The following is a 15,755-nucleotide window of genomic DNA, read 5'->3' as shown; positions in this document are numbered from 1 at the left end:
CAGGTAGGTGGTGGTGTTTGGTTTGTTTCTTTTATTGGTCAGAGTTTTGAGTACAGGAGTTGGGAGGTCATGTTGCAGCTGTACAAGACATTGGTTAGGCCACTGGTGGAATATTGCGTGCAATTCTGGTCTCCTTCCTATCAGAAAGATGCTGTGAAACTTGAAAGGGTTCAGAGAAGACGTACAAGGATGTTGCCAGGCTTGGAGGATTTGATCTATAAGGAGGCTGAACAGGCTGGGGTTGTTTTCCCTGGAGCGTCAGAGGCTGAGGGGTGACAATATAGAGTTCATAAAATCATGAGAGGCATGGATAGGATAAATAGACCAGTCTTTTCCCTTGTGTGGGGGAGTCCAGAACTAGAGGGCATTAGTTTAGGGTGAGAGGGAAAAGATATAAAAGAGACCTAAGGGGCAACTTTTTCACACAGAGGGTGGTACATGAGGTGCCAGAGGAAGTGGTGGAGGCTAGTACAATTGCAACATTTAAGAGGCATTTGGATAGGTATATTAATAGGAAAGGTTTGGAGGGATATGGGCCGGGCGCTGGCAGGTGGGACTAGATTGGGTTGGGATATCTGGTCAGCATGGACAGATTGGACCAAAGGGTCTGTACATCTCTACGATTATGACTATATTCTTCCTACTGAAATGTATAACCTCACACTTTCCCACGTTGTATTCCATCTGCCACTTTGTCCACTTGCCTAGCCTGTCCACGTCCTTCTGCAATAACAACTTACCTGTTTCCTCAACAATACCCGCCTCTTGAACTATTATTGTGCCATCCACAAACGTAGCAACAATGCCATCAGTTCCTTCATCCAGATCATTAATGTATAACATGAATAGTTGAAACATGAGGTTTCAAATTGGTCCCCACAGAACTCCAGTCATTCGATGCTATCATGACATTTTATCCCTGCTCTTGGCATTCTGCCTATTAACTGATCCTGTATAGATGATAGTACCTTTCCCCTAAACCATGGGCTTTTATCACATTTAACAGTCTCCTATGGAACTGCTTGTCAAAGGTCTTCGGGAAATCCAAACAAATCACGTCCATTGACTCTCCATTGTCTAACTTGCTCATTACCTCCTCAAAGCATTCTAACAGATTTGTCAGGGATGATCTCCCGTTGATGAAGCCATGCGAACTCTACCTGAACTAACCATCCACTTCAAATACTCCGCAATCTCATCCTTAATGATGAACTTACCAACGACCAAGGGCAGGCTAAACGGCCTATAGTTTCCTGTCCTCTGCATCCCTCCCTTCTTTCCTAATTCCTTTTGGTCTGTATTTACTTCCAGGCAGCTTTGACCCGGCTGGGAAAACCATCTCTTCCATCTCAGGTCTCAGTGATTTTGCACTTGGGCTATGATGTGTCACTGGAACTGGTTCTATATCTTTAAATAACGATCTAGCTAGCTTCAGGCTTATGCAGTTACATGCTCAAAATGGACAGTACACAAGTCTGTCACTCCATATTAACTGCCAGGTCTGGATACCATCAGTGGAACAGATAATAAAGACAAAAGGCTTTGACTGTATAGACTAAAACTGCATTAAGGAGGCAGGCATGATGGTGGGGAGAAAAAGGTTATACTATACATCATAATCTAAACATATGCAGATTATACGGTTGCTTCCAGACGAGTCATAAGCATTTATCGGTGGGTCAGTTGCAATATGAACAGTCCAAATGAATAGACAGATGTTAACAGATTGAAGTTATCACTCACTTTACACCTCCAACCATTTGTAGGTATCGACTCCATTGCTGGTTGAAGGCAAAACGTGTGATAGCCTTTGTCACAGATATCACAAACCAACATTTTGCTGTCATCGCCTGGATGCCTGAAAGGATACACAACATATTTCAAGACATTTTCCTTGGGGGGGGAAAAAAAAAATCACACTAGTCAAATGATGTCAAAACTTGGGAAGAACTTTGTTTTATCAGACCCACACAGGTCATGAGGCCAATTAAACAAATTTTGTAACAAAAACAGAAGTCAGTGCAAAAGCTCAACAGGTCTGGCAGCATCTGTGAAGAGAAATCAGTTAATGGTTTCAGGTCTGGTGACCGTCCCTCAAAACTGTTATACAGCACTATTATTGACAACAGCCCGAACTTCAGCTGATATATTAAAAGCTGAACAAAAATCGAAGAATTTACCAAGATTGTCTTTTCCATTGTCACTGGATATAATTATTTTTTATTCCTTCATGAGATGTGGGAAACACCAGTTAGGCCTGCATTATTACCCATCCTCAATGTCATGGAACCAGTACAGTTGTGGGTGTAGGAACAGCCATAATGCTCGTAGGAAGGTCATTCTTGAATTGTGATGCAGGGTCAATGAAAGAAAGGCGTTATAGATCCAAATCATCATGATGTGTTGTCCTGATAGCGGTGCTACCAGGAGTCTGCCCTCATCCCTTTAGATGGTAGAAGCACTCGAAATGTTCTTATTAGGAAGCCTTAGTGAGTTACTGCAGTCCATCTTGCAAATGGTACATACTGCTGCCACTGCATGTTGGTGGCGAAAATAGTGAATACTGACAGCAGTGGAGATGATGCCAATTAAGTGAGTCCCTTGGTCCTGGATGGTGTGAAGCTTGTGAACCGTTGTTGAAGCTGCACCCATCACATTGCATTCCATCACAATCCTGCCTATGCCAAACAGATGGCAGATAAGTATTAGGGAGATAGGTGGCAAAACGTTAGTCTGACCTGCTCCTGAAGCAACGGTATTTATATAGCAGGTTCAGTTTCTGGTCAATGGTAACCCTGGGATGTTGATAGTGGGGAGCTCCACATTGATAATGCCATTTAATGTCTGGAAGTGATGGTTTTACTAGGACTCCTTGGAGCCATACTCAATAGCGTGCTGACTTGATTTGTCAAAGGCAGTCACTCTCAACTCAGCTCTTCTGTCCAGCTTGGAGCAAGGGTATAATGAGGTCAAGAGCCATGTGGCTCTGGTAGAACTCCAACTGAGCATCAATGAGCAGGTTAGTCCTTTGCAAGTACCACCTGTTAGTGCTGTCAATGACTCTCTCCATCAGTTGGCTGTTGATCACGAACAAACTGACAGAGCAGCAACTGACCGAGTTGGACTTGTCCTCTTTTCATGGACTGAGGACACCTGGTCAGTTTTCCACTCAAACAAATCCAAAAGACTTGTGGAAATCAGCAATAAAGAGAAATAAAATGCTGAAGAAACATAGCAGGTCTGGCAACATCTGTGTTGAGAGAAAGAGAGTTAACATTTTGAACCTGATATGACTACTTCACAACCAAAAGGAACTGGAAAATGTTTTTTTAATGCTACTGACAGAATGGAAGGAGGAACGAGTGGTAAGGGTGGCCAGAGGAAAAGAAAAACGAGTAAAGGAGTAATGCAGTTATAAAACAAGTGCAAATGATTAAGTGTGAAAAGGAGAAAATGGATTTGAGCTGCTGTGAGCAAAACCAACAAGATGCAGACAAGACTTGGCAGTTCACAATGTGATCGCCTTTATGTTGGCGAGACCAAATGCAGATTGGGCAACTGTTTTGTTGAATACCTCAGCTCTGACCATAAGAATAATCCTGATCTTCCAGTTGCATGCCATTTCAATAACGATCTTGCTCCTATAATAACATTACAGTCCTCAAGGTTTGCTGCAGCATTCCAACAAAGCTCAATGCAAGCTGGAAGAAAAACTCCTTAGTTCTGCTAAGGCACCTTACAACTTCTAGGACTCAACTTTGAGTTTAACAACTTCAGAGCAGGATCTCTGTCCTCTGTTGATTACAAACACTCATCCCAGCTTGAACCATCACTTGGAATAAAACATCTTAAGTATTGACATTTGCAACATTGATATCAATCAACATTGTTGTACCTAAAACAAATGGCTGCTGTGGTTCAAGACGACAGTTTCTCAAGGTCAACGAGGAATGGACAATAAATGCTAGCCTTGCAACTGAAGCCCACACCCCATGAATTAAAAAACATTTCCAGACCAACACAAAATAAAGCAATCAAGATGATTTATATTAAAAAATACAAGCTAGAAGTCTTCATATCTTCGAAATCTGAGCGGTTTTCTTGAAAGCATTAGATCTGCATTCTTAAATGCAAAAGGCATCTGTCCTAGATTCTGGGGAATTAAGTAGAAAAGTGGAATTGAGGATTGTCAGAGCAGCCATCATTGAATTTCTTGATGGGCTGAATAATCTATTTCAACTCCTAAATTTTATGATCTTATGTGGGTGTTGCAGACTAGACCAGCATTTACTGCCCATCACGATCAGTCCTATCATTTTTGAGAGACTTTGGGATATAGTGCTACTGGGCAATTCCCAATAACAAATTAATCAAAAACTTTACAAGCTGCTACTTGCACCGAACTCTGAAGAAAATGTTCGAACAATAAAAAAAAAATTGTGCTTATGCTTCCACTTTAAGAAATGTTACAAATGACAACCATGGAAACTGAATTCTGTATCCTGTATCCATCTATACTTTTTACAGGTCCATACTTATTGACTGCATCAGTATAAATGACAGATGTGAAGCTCTGTTTCTGCAGATACCAAACTAAAAACATCTATTCCTTTGAACAGCTTTTACGACTACTGCTGCAAATGTTCTTGTAGTACGGAATTTCACTCAATGTAGAAACGTGAACATTGAAGAGTTAATACATGAGAATGAACATTAAAATAAAGCTACATATTGTGTCTTGTACAGAGTTATAAGAAACATTCTTCTAACTAAAAGATTATAAAGCAAGGACCTAAGTAAAAAAAATCTTCAACTTTATACATGTTTGTATTTTAAAATACTTATCTCCAACTAACTTAGAATAAATTGGCTCCTTTGCCCCTTGTTCTATTTCATTGTACACAATTACAGAGTTTATGATGTGGCCCATGTAAACAATTTTTGTTCTTAAACGTGTTCACCCACATTAAAAATAAAGTCTTTAATATGGAGTTTACCTGCAGGTTTGGCAAATTTTGCATTCTGGACACTGCCACCCAGCCCGTTTCAAAGGGGTCACAACTATGTCTAGACATGCTCCATGGTAATGCTGTCCACAGCTAGTGCAGAAAAGCTGGTCTAGAAGTTCACCTGGACTGTCGCAAACAGCACAATTTACCTCTTCCTTGGCTGAAGAACAAATTATTCATAAAAATTACTTGGTTTGACATTAGAGGTCATAATGAGTTGAATCAAGAGGAAATTGAGGTTATTTCTATTTCAGTGGTTACCTGTGTCTCCAAATCATGGACAAGGATGTATACAAGTCCTTATAAGTGAATGATTTGGAGATGTCGGTGTTGCACTGGGGTGTACAAATTTTTAACCTTATATATGAAAGCATTTTAGCAAACCGACCAAACAGAGAACTCAACATTTGGCAACTTTTCATTTCTCAACATATGAAAATAATCAGAAAGTAATAAGAAACTTACCTCTTACCTTCAGCAGTTTTGTTTCACAGATCAGTTGGCAGAAAATGTATCAAGAAACGTCTAGCCCGCTAGTATGGAGGGACTGTCTCATGGGGGTTGAGAAGGTTGAACCTGTACTCAATGGAGTTTGACAGGGTACAGTGGAAAGGTTGTATCAACTTGTGGAAATGTCTCATTTATGACAAGAGATAAGGAGGAATTTATTTTCTCAGAAGGTAGCTAATTTGTGGAATTCTTTACTGCAAAGGGCTGTTGAAGCTGGGTCATAAAGTGTGTTCAAGGCTGAGGTAGATTTTTAATGAGTAAGGGAATCAAGTTTTATGGGGAAAAGGCAGGAAAGTGGAGTTGAGCATGATCAGATTAGTGTTGATCTCATTAAATGGTGAAGCAGACTCAAAAGGCAGAGTGGCCTATTTCTGTTCAAATATCTTCCAGTGTTAGAAGATAGAAGATAGAAGAATACAGCGCAGTACAGGCCCTTCGGCCCTCAATGTTGTGCCGATCCAAGCCCACCTAACCTACACTAGCCCACTATCCTCCATATGCCTATCCAATGCCTGCTTAAATGCCCATAATGAGGGAGAGTCCACCACTGCTACTGGCAGGGCATTCCATGAACTCACGACTCGCTGAGTAAAGAACCTACCCCTAACATCTGTCCTATACCTACCCCCCCTTAATTTAAAGCTATGCCCCCTTGTAATAGCTGACTCCATACGTGGAAAAAGATTCTCACTGTCTACCCTATCTAAACCCCTAATCATCTTATACACCTCTATCAAGTCACCCCTAAACCTTCTTTTCTCCAATGAAAACAACCCCAAGTGCCTCAGCCTTTCCTCATACGATCTTTCTACCATACCAGGCAACATCCTGGTAAACCTCCTCTGCACCCGTTCCAGTGCCTCCACATCCTTCCTATAGTATGGCGACCAAAACTGCACACAATACTCCAGATGCGGCCACACCAGTGTCTTATACAACTGCAACATGACCTCAGTACTCCGGAACTCAATTCCTCTACCAATAAAAGCCAGTACGCCATATGCCTTCTTCACCGCACTATTTACCTGGGTGGCGACTTTCAAAGATTTGTGTACATGGACACCAAGATCCCTCTGCTCATCCACACTACCAAGTATCCGACCGTTAGCCCAGTACCCCATCTTTTTATTACTCTTACCAAAGTGAATCACCTCACACTTAGCTACATTGAACTCCATTTGCCACCTTTCTGCCCAGTTCTGCAGCTTATCTATATCCCGCTGTAACCTGCCACATCCTTCCTCACTGTCTACAACTCCTCCGACTTTCGTATCATCCGCAAACTTACTCACCCAACCTTCTAACCCCTCCTCCATATAGAGCTGCATAGAAAAGAGGAGTCCTGAATTTAGTATCTGACCTGTGTTTAATTAGTTGATATGGTGTGCATTGAAATATTACAATGAAGTCAATATTTTCAAGATTGTACACTCTGGAACAAGAAAACATATCTAGATTTCCATTCCTCTCTCCAAGTGTTTTGAAAGAAGTAGACTAGATGTTGAAGTTGAGTAAAGATATGATAGGACTTTGCTCAGATTGCCCACTGTGCAATAAAATCCTACAATCATCACTTTATTGCACACAAAGCATGGCTACTACCGTATTCATACAGAAAATAAATTTTAACAAGAAATATATTGTCCAGCTAAGATGCCTATGGCTTCCAGGAAAACTGAAAAGAAGAAAGGCACCATGGTGGAGTAAAAATAAAAGTCCAGATTTGACCATTACATTAAGCTTCTGCAAATGTTGCACATTAGATTGAAATTGGTAACAAAAGCAGAGTTTGGAAATCAGTAAGTTAAATGTTGAGGGTTGAAATCTGACACCCCAAAACCACCTGACTTCAAAAGAAAGTAACGATCCAGTTTCTCAGTCCACTGGCTCGGTGCTTACAACATTATTCATCAAAAGCAATTTGAGTGCTCTTTTTAAATATACCTTGTTGAAATCTGCAGTCAACTTTCATTACATATTTAACACAAGATTTCAATCCAACCCCATTCCTAACAGTTGTACCTGTTGAATGCTATATTTCTAAGGTTCTGGACCATAAACCAGGATATGAAACTCAAAGCTGGAGCAGAATTTAGAATGTGCTTACACTCACATCTTTCTGGAGCCTGGTCAATGTGTTCTGGACAGAGGAGAATCAGTGTCTTGATATCTTGAAATGTACCAGCTCCAGCTGCACATGGATAATGGTACCGCTGATTGCACTTCATTTCCGAGCATTTGATGGTGGCTCCAAGGCGTTTACAGTATGCACAGTGCTGAAATAAAATATCATAAGCATTTTCAAATCAAATAGACCATTTAAATGTAGAATTTGTACTGTGCAGTAATTACATGGCATTTACATTCAGCTTATGAATGGTAAGTGTCCCCTGTACCCACACCATTTTAGTTTAAGAAAGCCATTTTCTGAATAATGGCAGCAGCAGAATCACCAATGAAATAAACATCTATAGAGACAATCCAATTTGATATGATAGCAAAACTGATCATTTTTAAAGACTAACAATCCACATTCAGTACAAATGCTCAATACATTAACAAGCAGAGAGACCTAGGGGTCCAAGTGCAAAGTTCCTTGAAAGTGACGTCACAAGTAGACAGAATGGTGAATGTTGCTTTGGCATGCTTGCCTTTACCACTCATAGCATTTAGTATAGGAGTTGGGACATCATGTTACAGCTGTACAGAACTTTAGAAAAGCCACATTTAGAGTACTGTATAAAATTCTGGTTGCCCTGCTATAGGAAGGATGTTATTAATCCTTCCAAAATAATTGATTCTAAATAATTAGTCACAATTTCTCAATATAAACAAAATGGGAACTTTAGTGCAATCAATCCCTTCCTCACAAAAATGGGATTAACTCTCCCTAACATCCATTATTTACATTCAAATCTATAGCTTCTTGTTATACTTTTGCAATATCATTTCAATGGATATTCTGCGTACACTTGTTAACTGCGCTGATTGTGGAATACAATCATCACTGAGAGGGACAGAAAAATAAGATAAATTATAAGGCTCAAAACGTCCTGAGTAGGCTATCAAAGACAGGTGGTAAAGATGAAGGACTTTAGAGAAGTAATTCTGTAGAACAGGGGCATTACAGTTGCAAGAGTAACCTCGAGAGTGAGGAGGTAAAAGATACTAAGTGTCAAAGCAACATAAGATGCTTGTAAAAGCAGACTTGAAGGGCCAGACCATTGAGGAAGGGCCAGACCATTTAGACATTTGGTGATGAGCGTTTTTGATTTGATTCCTTGAATCAGCTATCAACCACCTGGTAAGCAGGTGGCACAACACTTAGCTACCTGCCTCACTGCACTTTTTTCTGTGGGAAAGAAAATCAAGTTCATTGTGGTGACGTGTTTCCCCCATCAATACATAATGTTGAGAAATACACAGGGTCCTATTCTTTGCAGACAGAAAGAACATATACATACAATACAACTTTTTCAACTCAGCAAAACAGGTGGCAATGATTCCGTGGTTCGTACCCCAGGACATGCACTGACCAATTGGGGTCAACCAGCTTGGTCTAAATTTAAACAAAGCTTGGCAATTAACTGTTAATCATCATCTAATTGGTTAATTCGCCATGGCAACACCTCTGCCAATCTGAGTTCACCAGCCAACCAATTAACACCCTTTTCCGCTACAGGATAAAATGGTGTTCCCCTTAGTGGTATTCCTGGACAATATATTTCTTGTTAAAATTTATTTTCTGTATGAATACGGTAGTAGCCATGCTTTGTGTGCAATAAAGTGATGATTGTAGGATTTTATTGCAGTGGGCAATCTGAGCAAAGTCCTATCATATCTTTACTCAACTTCAACATCTAGTCTACTTCTTTCAAAACACTTGGAGGGGGGAATGGAAATCCCCTTAACATCTCTCAGGATTTGAATATTGCTGGAAAAAAAGGCATTTTGTTGAAGCTTTTGTCTTGCACTTATCAGGAATGGGGAAAGTGTGTCCAGCAGGCTAAGATAAAAGGTAGGGAGGAGGGGTGTCGGAAATGCGATAGGTGGAAAGAGGTCAAGGTGAGGGCGATAGGTCAGACTGGGGTGGGGGTGGAGAGGTCAGGAAGAAGATTGCAGGTTAGGAAGGCGGTGCTGAGTTTGATGGATTTGACGGAGACAAGGTGGGGGGAGGGGAAATGAGGAAATCTTTGTAGAGGGAGGAAGATAGCTTCTTCAAGGAAGGCATCCTTGTAAGAGGATTCGCAGTAGGTTAAAATCTTTGAGGAGAAAGTGAGGTCTGCAGATGGAGATCAGAACTGAAAATGTGTTGCTGGAAAAGCACAGCAGGTCAGGCAGCATCCAGGGAACAAGAGAATCGACATTTCGGGCATAAGCCCTTCTTCAGGAATGAGGAAAGGGTGTCCAGCAGGCTAAGATAAAAGGTAGGGAGGAGGGACTTGGGGGAGGGGCGTCGGAAATGTGATAGGTGGAAAGAGGTCAAGGTGAGGGTGATAGGTCAGACTGGGGTGGGGGCGGAGAGGTCAGGAAGAAGATTGCAGGTTAGGAAGCTGGTGCTGAGTTTGATGGATTTGACTGAGACAAGGTGGGGGGAGGGGAAATGATCATCTGAGTGATGGTTACGTGAGACAGATGTGCCCACGATGTAAGATTTACCTTGATCTCTCTCCTTAACCTACCACTCAATCAACCCCGCATCCCCTGTGGTGACAGAATCTCTGAACTTACACACTGGCATGCCAACAATTTTGTTTTCAGAATCATGTTCTTGGGAAAGGAGATTAGAATCCCCCTCAAATTCAGAGGTTTGAGTCCTCAGAACCGTAAGTTAACAGAATGGGAGATTAGAGACCCCCTGGAATTCGAAGTAGAGCCCAAAGTGAGGTTTGAGGCTCCGGAGCATAATATGTAAAATAAAGGATACCTACTGTGTCTGGCTCAATCACCCTGCCTTAGACCAGTTGTTAAGAGGGGAAATCCCCCACATGAAGGTCAGGACTGACTGTAATATAAAAATTTTGTTTAAAGGAAGAACTGGCCCTTTTTTGTTAAAAAAGGGAGATCCCTTGACATGGCTTCGCAAGCATTGCAAAGCCATGTTAAGGGTTCCTTCAAAGCTTGTACTTGCTTAATAAATTTTGGTCATTCACAGAAGTTTGTTTCTCTCTTCTCAGATGCTGCCAGACCGGCTAAGTTCCTCCAGCACTTTTTTTATTTCAGACCTCCAGCATCTGCAGTAAATTCCTTTTATACCTTGTTAACACATTGCAGTTTGTGGAACCTTGATCAGTTAGCTCAGCTAATTGGACACTGGTGTCAACAGCATATGTTGGGGAAGAGGTCTGATAGTACCTTACAGGCAGCACGGTGGCTCAGTGGTTAGCATTGCTGCCTCAGTGCCAGGGACCCAGGTTCGATTCCAACCTCGGGTGACTGACTGTGTGGAATTTGCACATTCTCCCCATGTCTGCTCCGGTTTGTTCCCACAGTCCAAAGATGTTCAGGTCAGGTGAATTAGCCATGCTAAATTGCTGATAGTTAGGTGCATTAGTCAGAGGGAAATGGGTCGGGACGGGTTACTCTTCAGAGGTCAAAGTGGTCTTGTTGGGCCGAAGGGCCTGTTTTCACACTGTGGAGTAACTAATCTAGTAAGATAACATGTTTTTACTGGTGATTTTATGAATCTAGATTTTCACGCTTAACAATCTGTTAAGAGTGTAGGTTTTTGTTTAGATTGTTGTAATCTGATGACTTGCTGAGCAATGCACTGCCTCACCATGGTCTCCTGAAACACCCATTCACAATCAAAAGTAAACTGAGTTTCAATGTCGTAAGACAGTTTACCAACAGAATAACTGAAAATGTAACGAACAACAATGTCATTATGTTATGTTCTTGAGGAATAGAAGTAGATAGAAATCAAAATGGGACATCTAGTAAAATTTTCAGGCACTCTTACTGAATGGACCTGACAAATAATGAGGGGTATTACCAGATGCAATATACCTTAATAGGTATAAACTACTTCTAAATGGCTTGCACTTGTATTTTTCTGAAAACAAATCTATTTAAGAAGAAACATGCATCGTCATTTTGTACAGAATGTGTCAGCAAAGCAGCAATTCATTTTTCTCACCCTGCCTGTTCCAATACTTTCCAATATCACCTTGTTTGCATCAACAGACAATTTTGCATCAACGGACAATTAATTTTCACTTTGGTTTCATCATACACTAATGGGCCGAAGTGGATTTCTTTTCTTCCTTTCCACCTCTTTTCTGCTTTCCTTGTGCAACAATGCGTTGCAGTTCACTGCGATCTATCAAATATGGAAATATTTTGCATTTTAAGCCATTTTGAATAACACGTAAATGTGACTGAAAATTGGTTTTTGACAGTGGTATCCTGGAGGGAGTTATTTTACCTTTACAATTGTGGATTAGAAAAAGGGAAACAGTCAGATGTACAGCATGGAAACAGACCCTTCAGTCCAACCCGTCCATGCTGACCAGATATCCCAACCCAATCTAGTCCCACCTGCCAGCACCTGACCTATATCCCTTCAACCTCAACCACCCCCAACATTCATATACCCATCCAAATGCCTATTAAATGCTGCAATTGTACCAGCCTCCAATACCTCCCCTGGCAGTTCACTCCATACACGTAACACCCTCTTGTGTGAAAAAGTTGCCCCAGATCTCTTCTATATCTTTCCCCTCTCAGCCTAAACCTATGCCCTCTAGTTCTGGACTCCCTGACACCAGGGAAAAGACTTTGTCTATTTACCCTATCATGGCCTCACTCTTGCCTGGACTTCCCTTGGCTCCTGAGGCCAGTTTGATGGGTCACAGATGATCATGAGTCTGTGCACTGACAGCGGATCCCAGCAGAAAATGGCGATGTCATCGGTGTACAGGGAGAGTCTGAACTGCAGGCCTCCGCTGCCCCTCTCCGGCTCATATCCTTCCACAAACAAGGCAGCAGAGAGTGGGCAGCCTGCCTGACTCCAGATCATGACCAAGAAGCTTTCGGATTCCCACCCACTGATTGAGACTGCACTGACAATGTTGGTGTAAAGCGGTTGGATCTAGTTGCAGGTTGGGAGAAAGTGAGGACTGCAGATGCTGGCGATCAGAGTTGAGACTGTGGTGCTGGAAAAGCACAGCAGGTCAGGCAGCATCCGAGGAGCAGGAGAATTGACATTTCGAGCATAAACTCTTCATCAGGAATGAGGCTGAAACGTTGAACACACTCTCAACTCCAATTGCAGATTCATAATGAAGTATTCATTAATTAAAATTAGTTGACGACTAGGCTGTCCCTGCAGGAGTTTGCACAGAGTTTCACAGCAAACCTTGAGACTAATTTTTCTGTAAAACTGAAGTCGAAAACGTTGCAAATCACACAGTACCTTGAAACATGCACACATGGGTAGACATAAACCACATGAATTGCAGCAATTCATAAAGGTGTTCATCAAAAGCAATTAGAGATGGGCAATAAACAGTGGTCCAAACTCCCTCACAAAAATAAAAAATGTTAAGTATGAACATCTTGGTGACATTGTTCAAGGTGTTTCTGATCCTCCAAATACTGCATGAAAATGACATTGATTCATCATTCAAAAAACACTTACGGTCAAGTGAAGTTCTTGCCTAAGTGAAGTTCCTGTGCCTACTCCATAAATGACTTAAATTTGTCCAAAGAAATGAGAACACTGGTCCATTTCAGTGTATACTATTGTAACATGGTATATCTTTACTGCTGACAAATTACCTTTCAGACACTAAAAGATTTCAATGGGCATTCGTCTCTTTGGAAAGGCCTGCATTTATTACTCATTCCTTCCAGTTGCTGCATTCCATCTGATGTATGCACAGGCATTGTCGATAGAAATGCATTCCACGATTTTGATCCACTGATGGAACTACAATTTAGTTGATGGTTTGGAAGGGAACTTGGAGGTAAGCGTGTTATACACAGCTTCTGTCCTCTCTTCTGTATGGTAGAATCCTGGATTTGGATGGTGCTGTTGAAGGGGCTTTCATGAGTTTCTACAGTGAGTGTTATGGATGGCATATTCAGCTTACACTATGCATTGGAGGAGGGGGGAGTGAACTTTCTGGCGGATCAGTGTGGTGCCAATCAAGCAGGTTCCTTAATTCTAGTTGATGTCAAGCTTGTTGAAATAGTACTCAACCAAGCAAGTAGTGAGTGTTCAATCACACACCTGACTTGTACAATGTATACGGCATACAGGCTTTGGAGAGTTGGGAAGTTACCCAGCTTCTCAACTCTTCCTTTGGCAATAGTATATATGGCTCACCCATTAAAGGTTCCAGCCAGTGTCAATCCCCAGGAAGTTGATAAGGATTACATAATATTCGTGTGATTGAAAGTCAAGTGCAAAATGGTCATTATTCATATTAGATTCTCTACAGTGTGGAAACAGCCCTTCAGCCCAACAAGCCCACACCGACCCTCCGAAGAACAACCTGCACAGACCCTTCCCCTGCCGAATGCACCTAACACTACGGGCAAGTTAGCATGGCCAATTCACCTAACCTGCACATCTTTGGATTGTGGGAGGAAACCCGCGCAGACACGGAGAATGTGCAAACTCCACACAGACAGTTGCCCAAGGTGGGAATTGAACCCGGGTCCCTGGTGCTGTGAGGCAGCAGTGCTAACACTGAGCCACCATGCCACCCTGTGCAAATATGACTTCCTACTTATCAGTCCAACCTGAATATCGGTCAGGTCTTGTTGCATATGAGCATGGACTGCTTCAGCAGGATGCAGATCATGCTGAACATGGTGCGATTATCAGCAAAAATCCCCAGTTTTAACTTAAGAAGGGAACCAGCTGATGAAGCTGAACATGGCATGTCATTCCCTCAGCTTTAAAAAGAATCAGATATCTGCTTGCTAGGGCAAATCAAAGGAGGTTAGATGAGGACATCAAACAATTGGAGGTGAAACTAAACAAAATATAATTGGAAAATGGTTGCTGCTGCAGACAACGATGCAAGTGGTCATCAGTTGAGACAGCTATACCGCAAAAAGCAATGGATGGATCTTAAGGAGCATGAGTAGGCCAGAGACGAGATTTCTACCATACACAGTTCTTTGTCGTTTTGTGATTAGCACGAGTGGGCCATTTGACCCCTCACGTCTGCTGCATCATTCAATATGAACATGGCTAATCTGAATACTCCTCATTCTTATCAATCTCCCTTCCAACAAAAAAAATTCATGAAGTTTTATTTTATTCTCTGAATTTACTATTTTCTGTGAATTCCTAGTTGTTTCTTCTGACAGCTTTCAATACTTGCTAATATATTTTCACAAGCTCTGATCTCCCACCAGTTCCTGACCTGAATGGTCATTTTATCATGCTCATTCCAGACAAAGAGTGCTAAAAACAAAGGGCTGGGGGCAGGGGGGAGAAGATTGAGGTTCAGGAATTCATACACTACACAAAAGCCAAATCAGAAAATGTGACATTTGTTAATGCACTCCGATGCTAAGACTGTTACATTTCTGAGCATCCTCTGTACTGCATTGTACAACTTTAAAGTATCACAGGATATTTATTTGAAGACTGTATTTGTGGAAATGTCAGATGTAACCATCCTTCTGTACATACAATAACATCTCCTATGGCTGAATGCTCACTTATTTTAGATTATGCCTCTACAAAATTCTTTGGAATATTTTCAGTGTTAAAGATTGTACGTAAGGTATTGGTTATTGTGCAAAGACAACACTTTGTTTTCTCATTGGTTGAGTCACTATGTATGTGGCAAATCATCTGTGGACAGAGAATTGGCCTTTCTCAGTGAAATGAAATTAAAGAAAATATGCAATCTACACTGGTACAGTGTTAAGCTTTCAAAACAACTATACTTCAAAGTTTGTGTGAAGATTTGTAGCTCGGGTGCTCATTGTTGTGGTTCTGTTCGCCAAGCTGGGAATTTGTGTTGCAGACGTTTCGTCCCCTGTCTAGGTGAGAGGCTCCCAAGCACTGAGGATGTCACCTAGACAGGGGACGAAACGTCTGCAACACAAATTCCCAGCTCGGCGAACAGAACCACAACAACAACTATACTCTTAATATGTCAAAGAATTTAGCACGTTAAACATCAAGACTCATCTCAGAACATTGTTTTGCAGTTTAAGAGGTTTCCAAGTTAAAAATGTAGACAAAGATGATAAGAGCTGGCAATA

General features: G+C 41.5%; 1 protein-coding gene across 1 annotated transcript in view; it reads right to left on the bottom strand.

The window, feature by feature from the left end:
- kmt2ca (lysine (K)-specific methyltransferase 2Ca) overlaps positions 1 to 15,755 on the bottom strand; it is a 403,624-nt gene that overhangs the window by 133,961 nt on the left and 253,908 nt on the right. The window contains exons 8-10 of the mRNA XM_087987768.1: positions 7,633 to 7,795; positions 4,998 to 5,169; positions 1,744 to 1,858 (exon numbers count right to left, since the gene is read on the bottom strand). Coding sequence (XP_087843894.1) covers positions 1,744 to 1,858; positions 4,998 to 5,169; positions 7,633 to 7,795 — 450 coding nt within the window. The remainder of the gene's footprint in view (positions 1 to 1,743; positions 1,859 to 4,997; positions 5,170 to 7,632; positions 7,796 to 15,755) is intronic.

This window comes from Chiloscyllium plagiosum, unplaced genomic scaffold, assembly GCF_037043375.1.
Source record: "Chiloscyllium plagiosum isolate Xiang-an unplaced genomic scaffold, Cpla_swu_hap1 HiC_scaffold_5, whole genome shotgun sequence".
NCBI lineage: Eukaryota > Metazoa > Chordata > Chondrichthyes > Orectolobiformes > Hemiscylliidae > Chiloscyllium > Chiloscyllium plagiosum.
The sequence above is the reverse complement of the archived record's forward strand: the minus strand, read 5'-3'. Positions and strand labels throughout refer to the sequence as shown.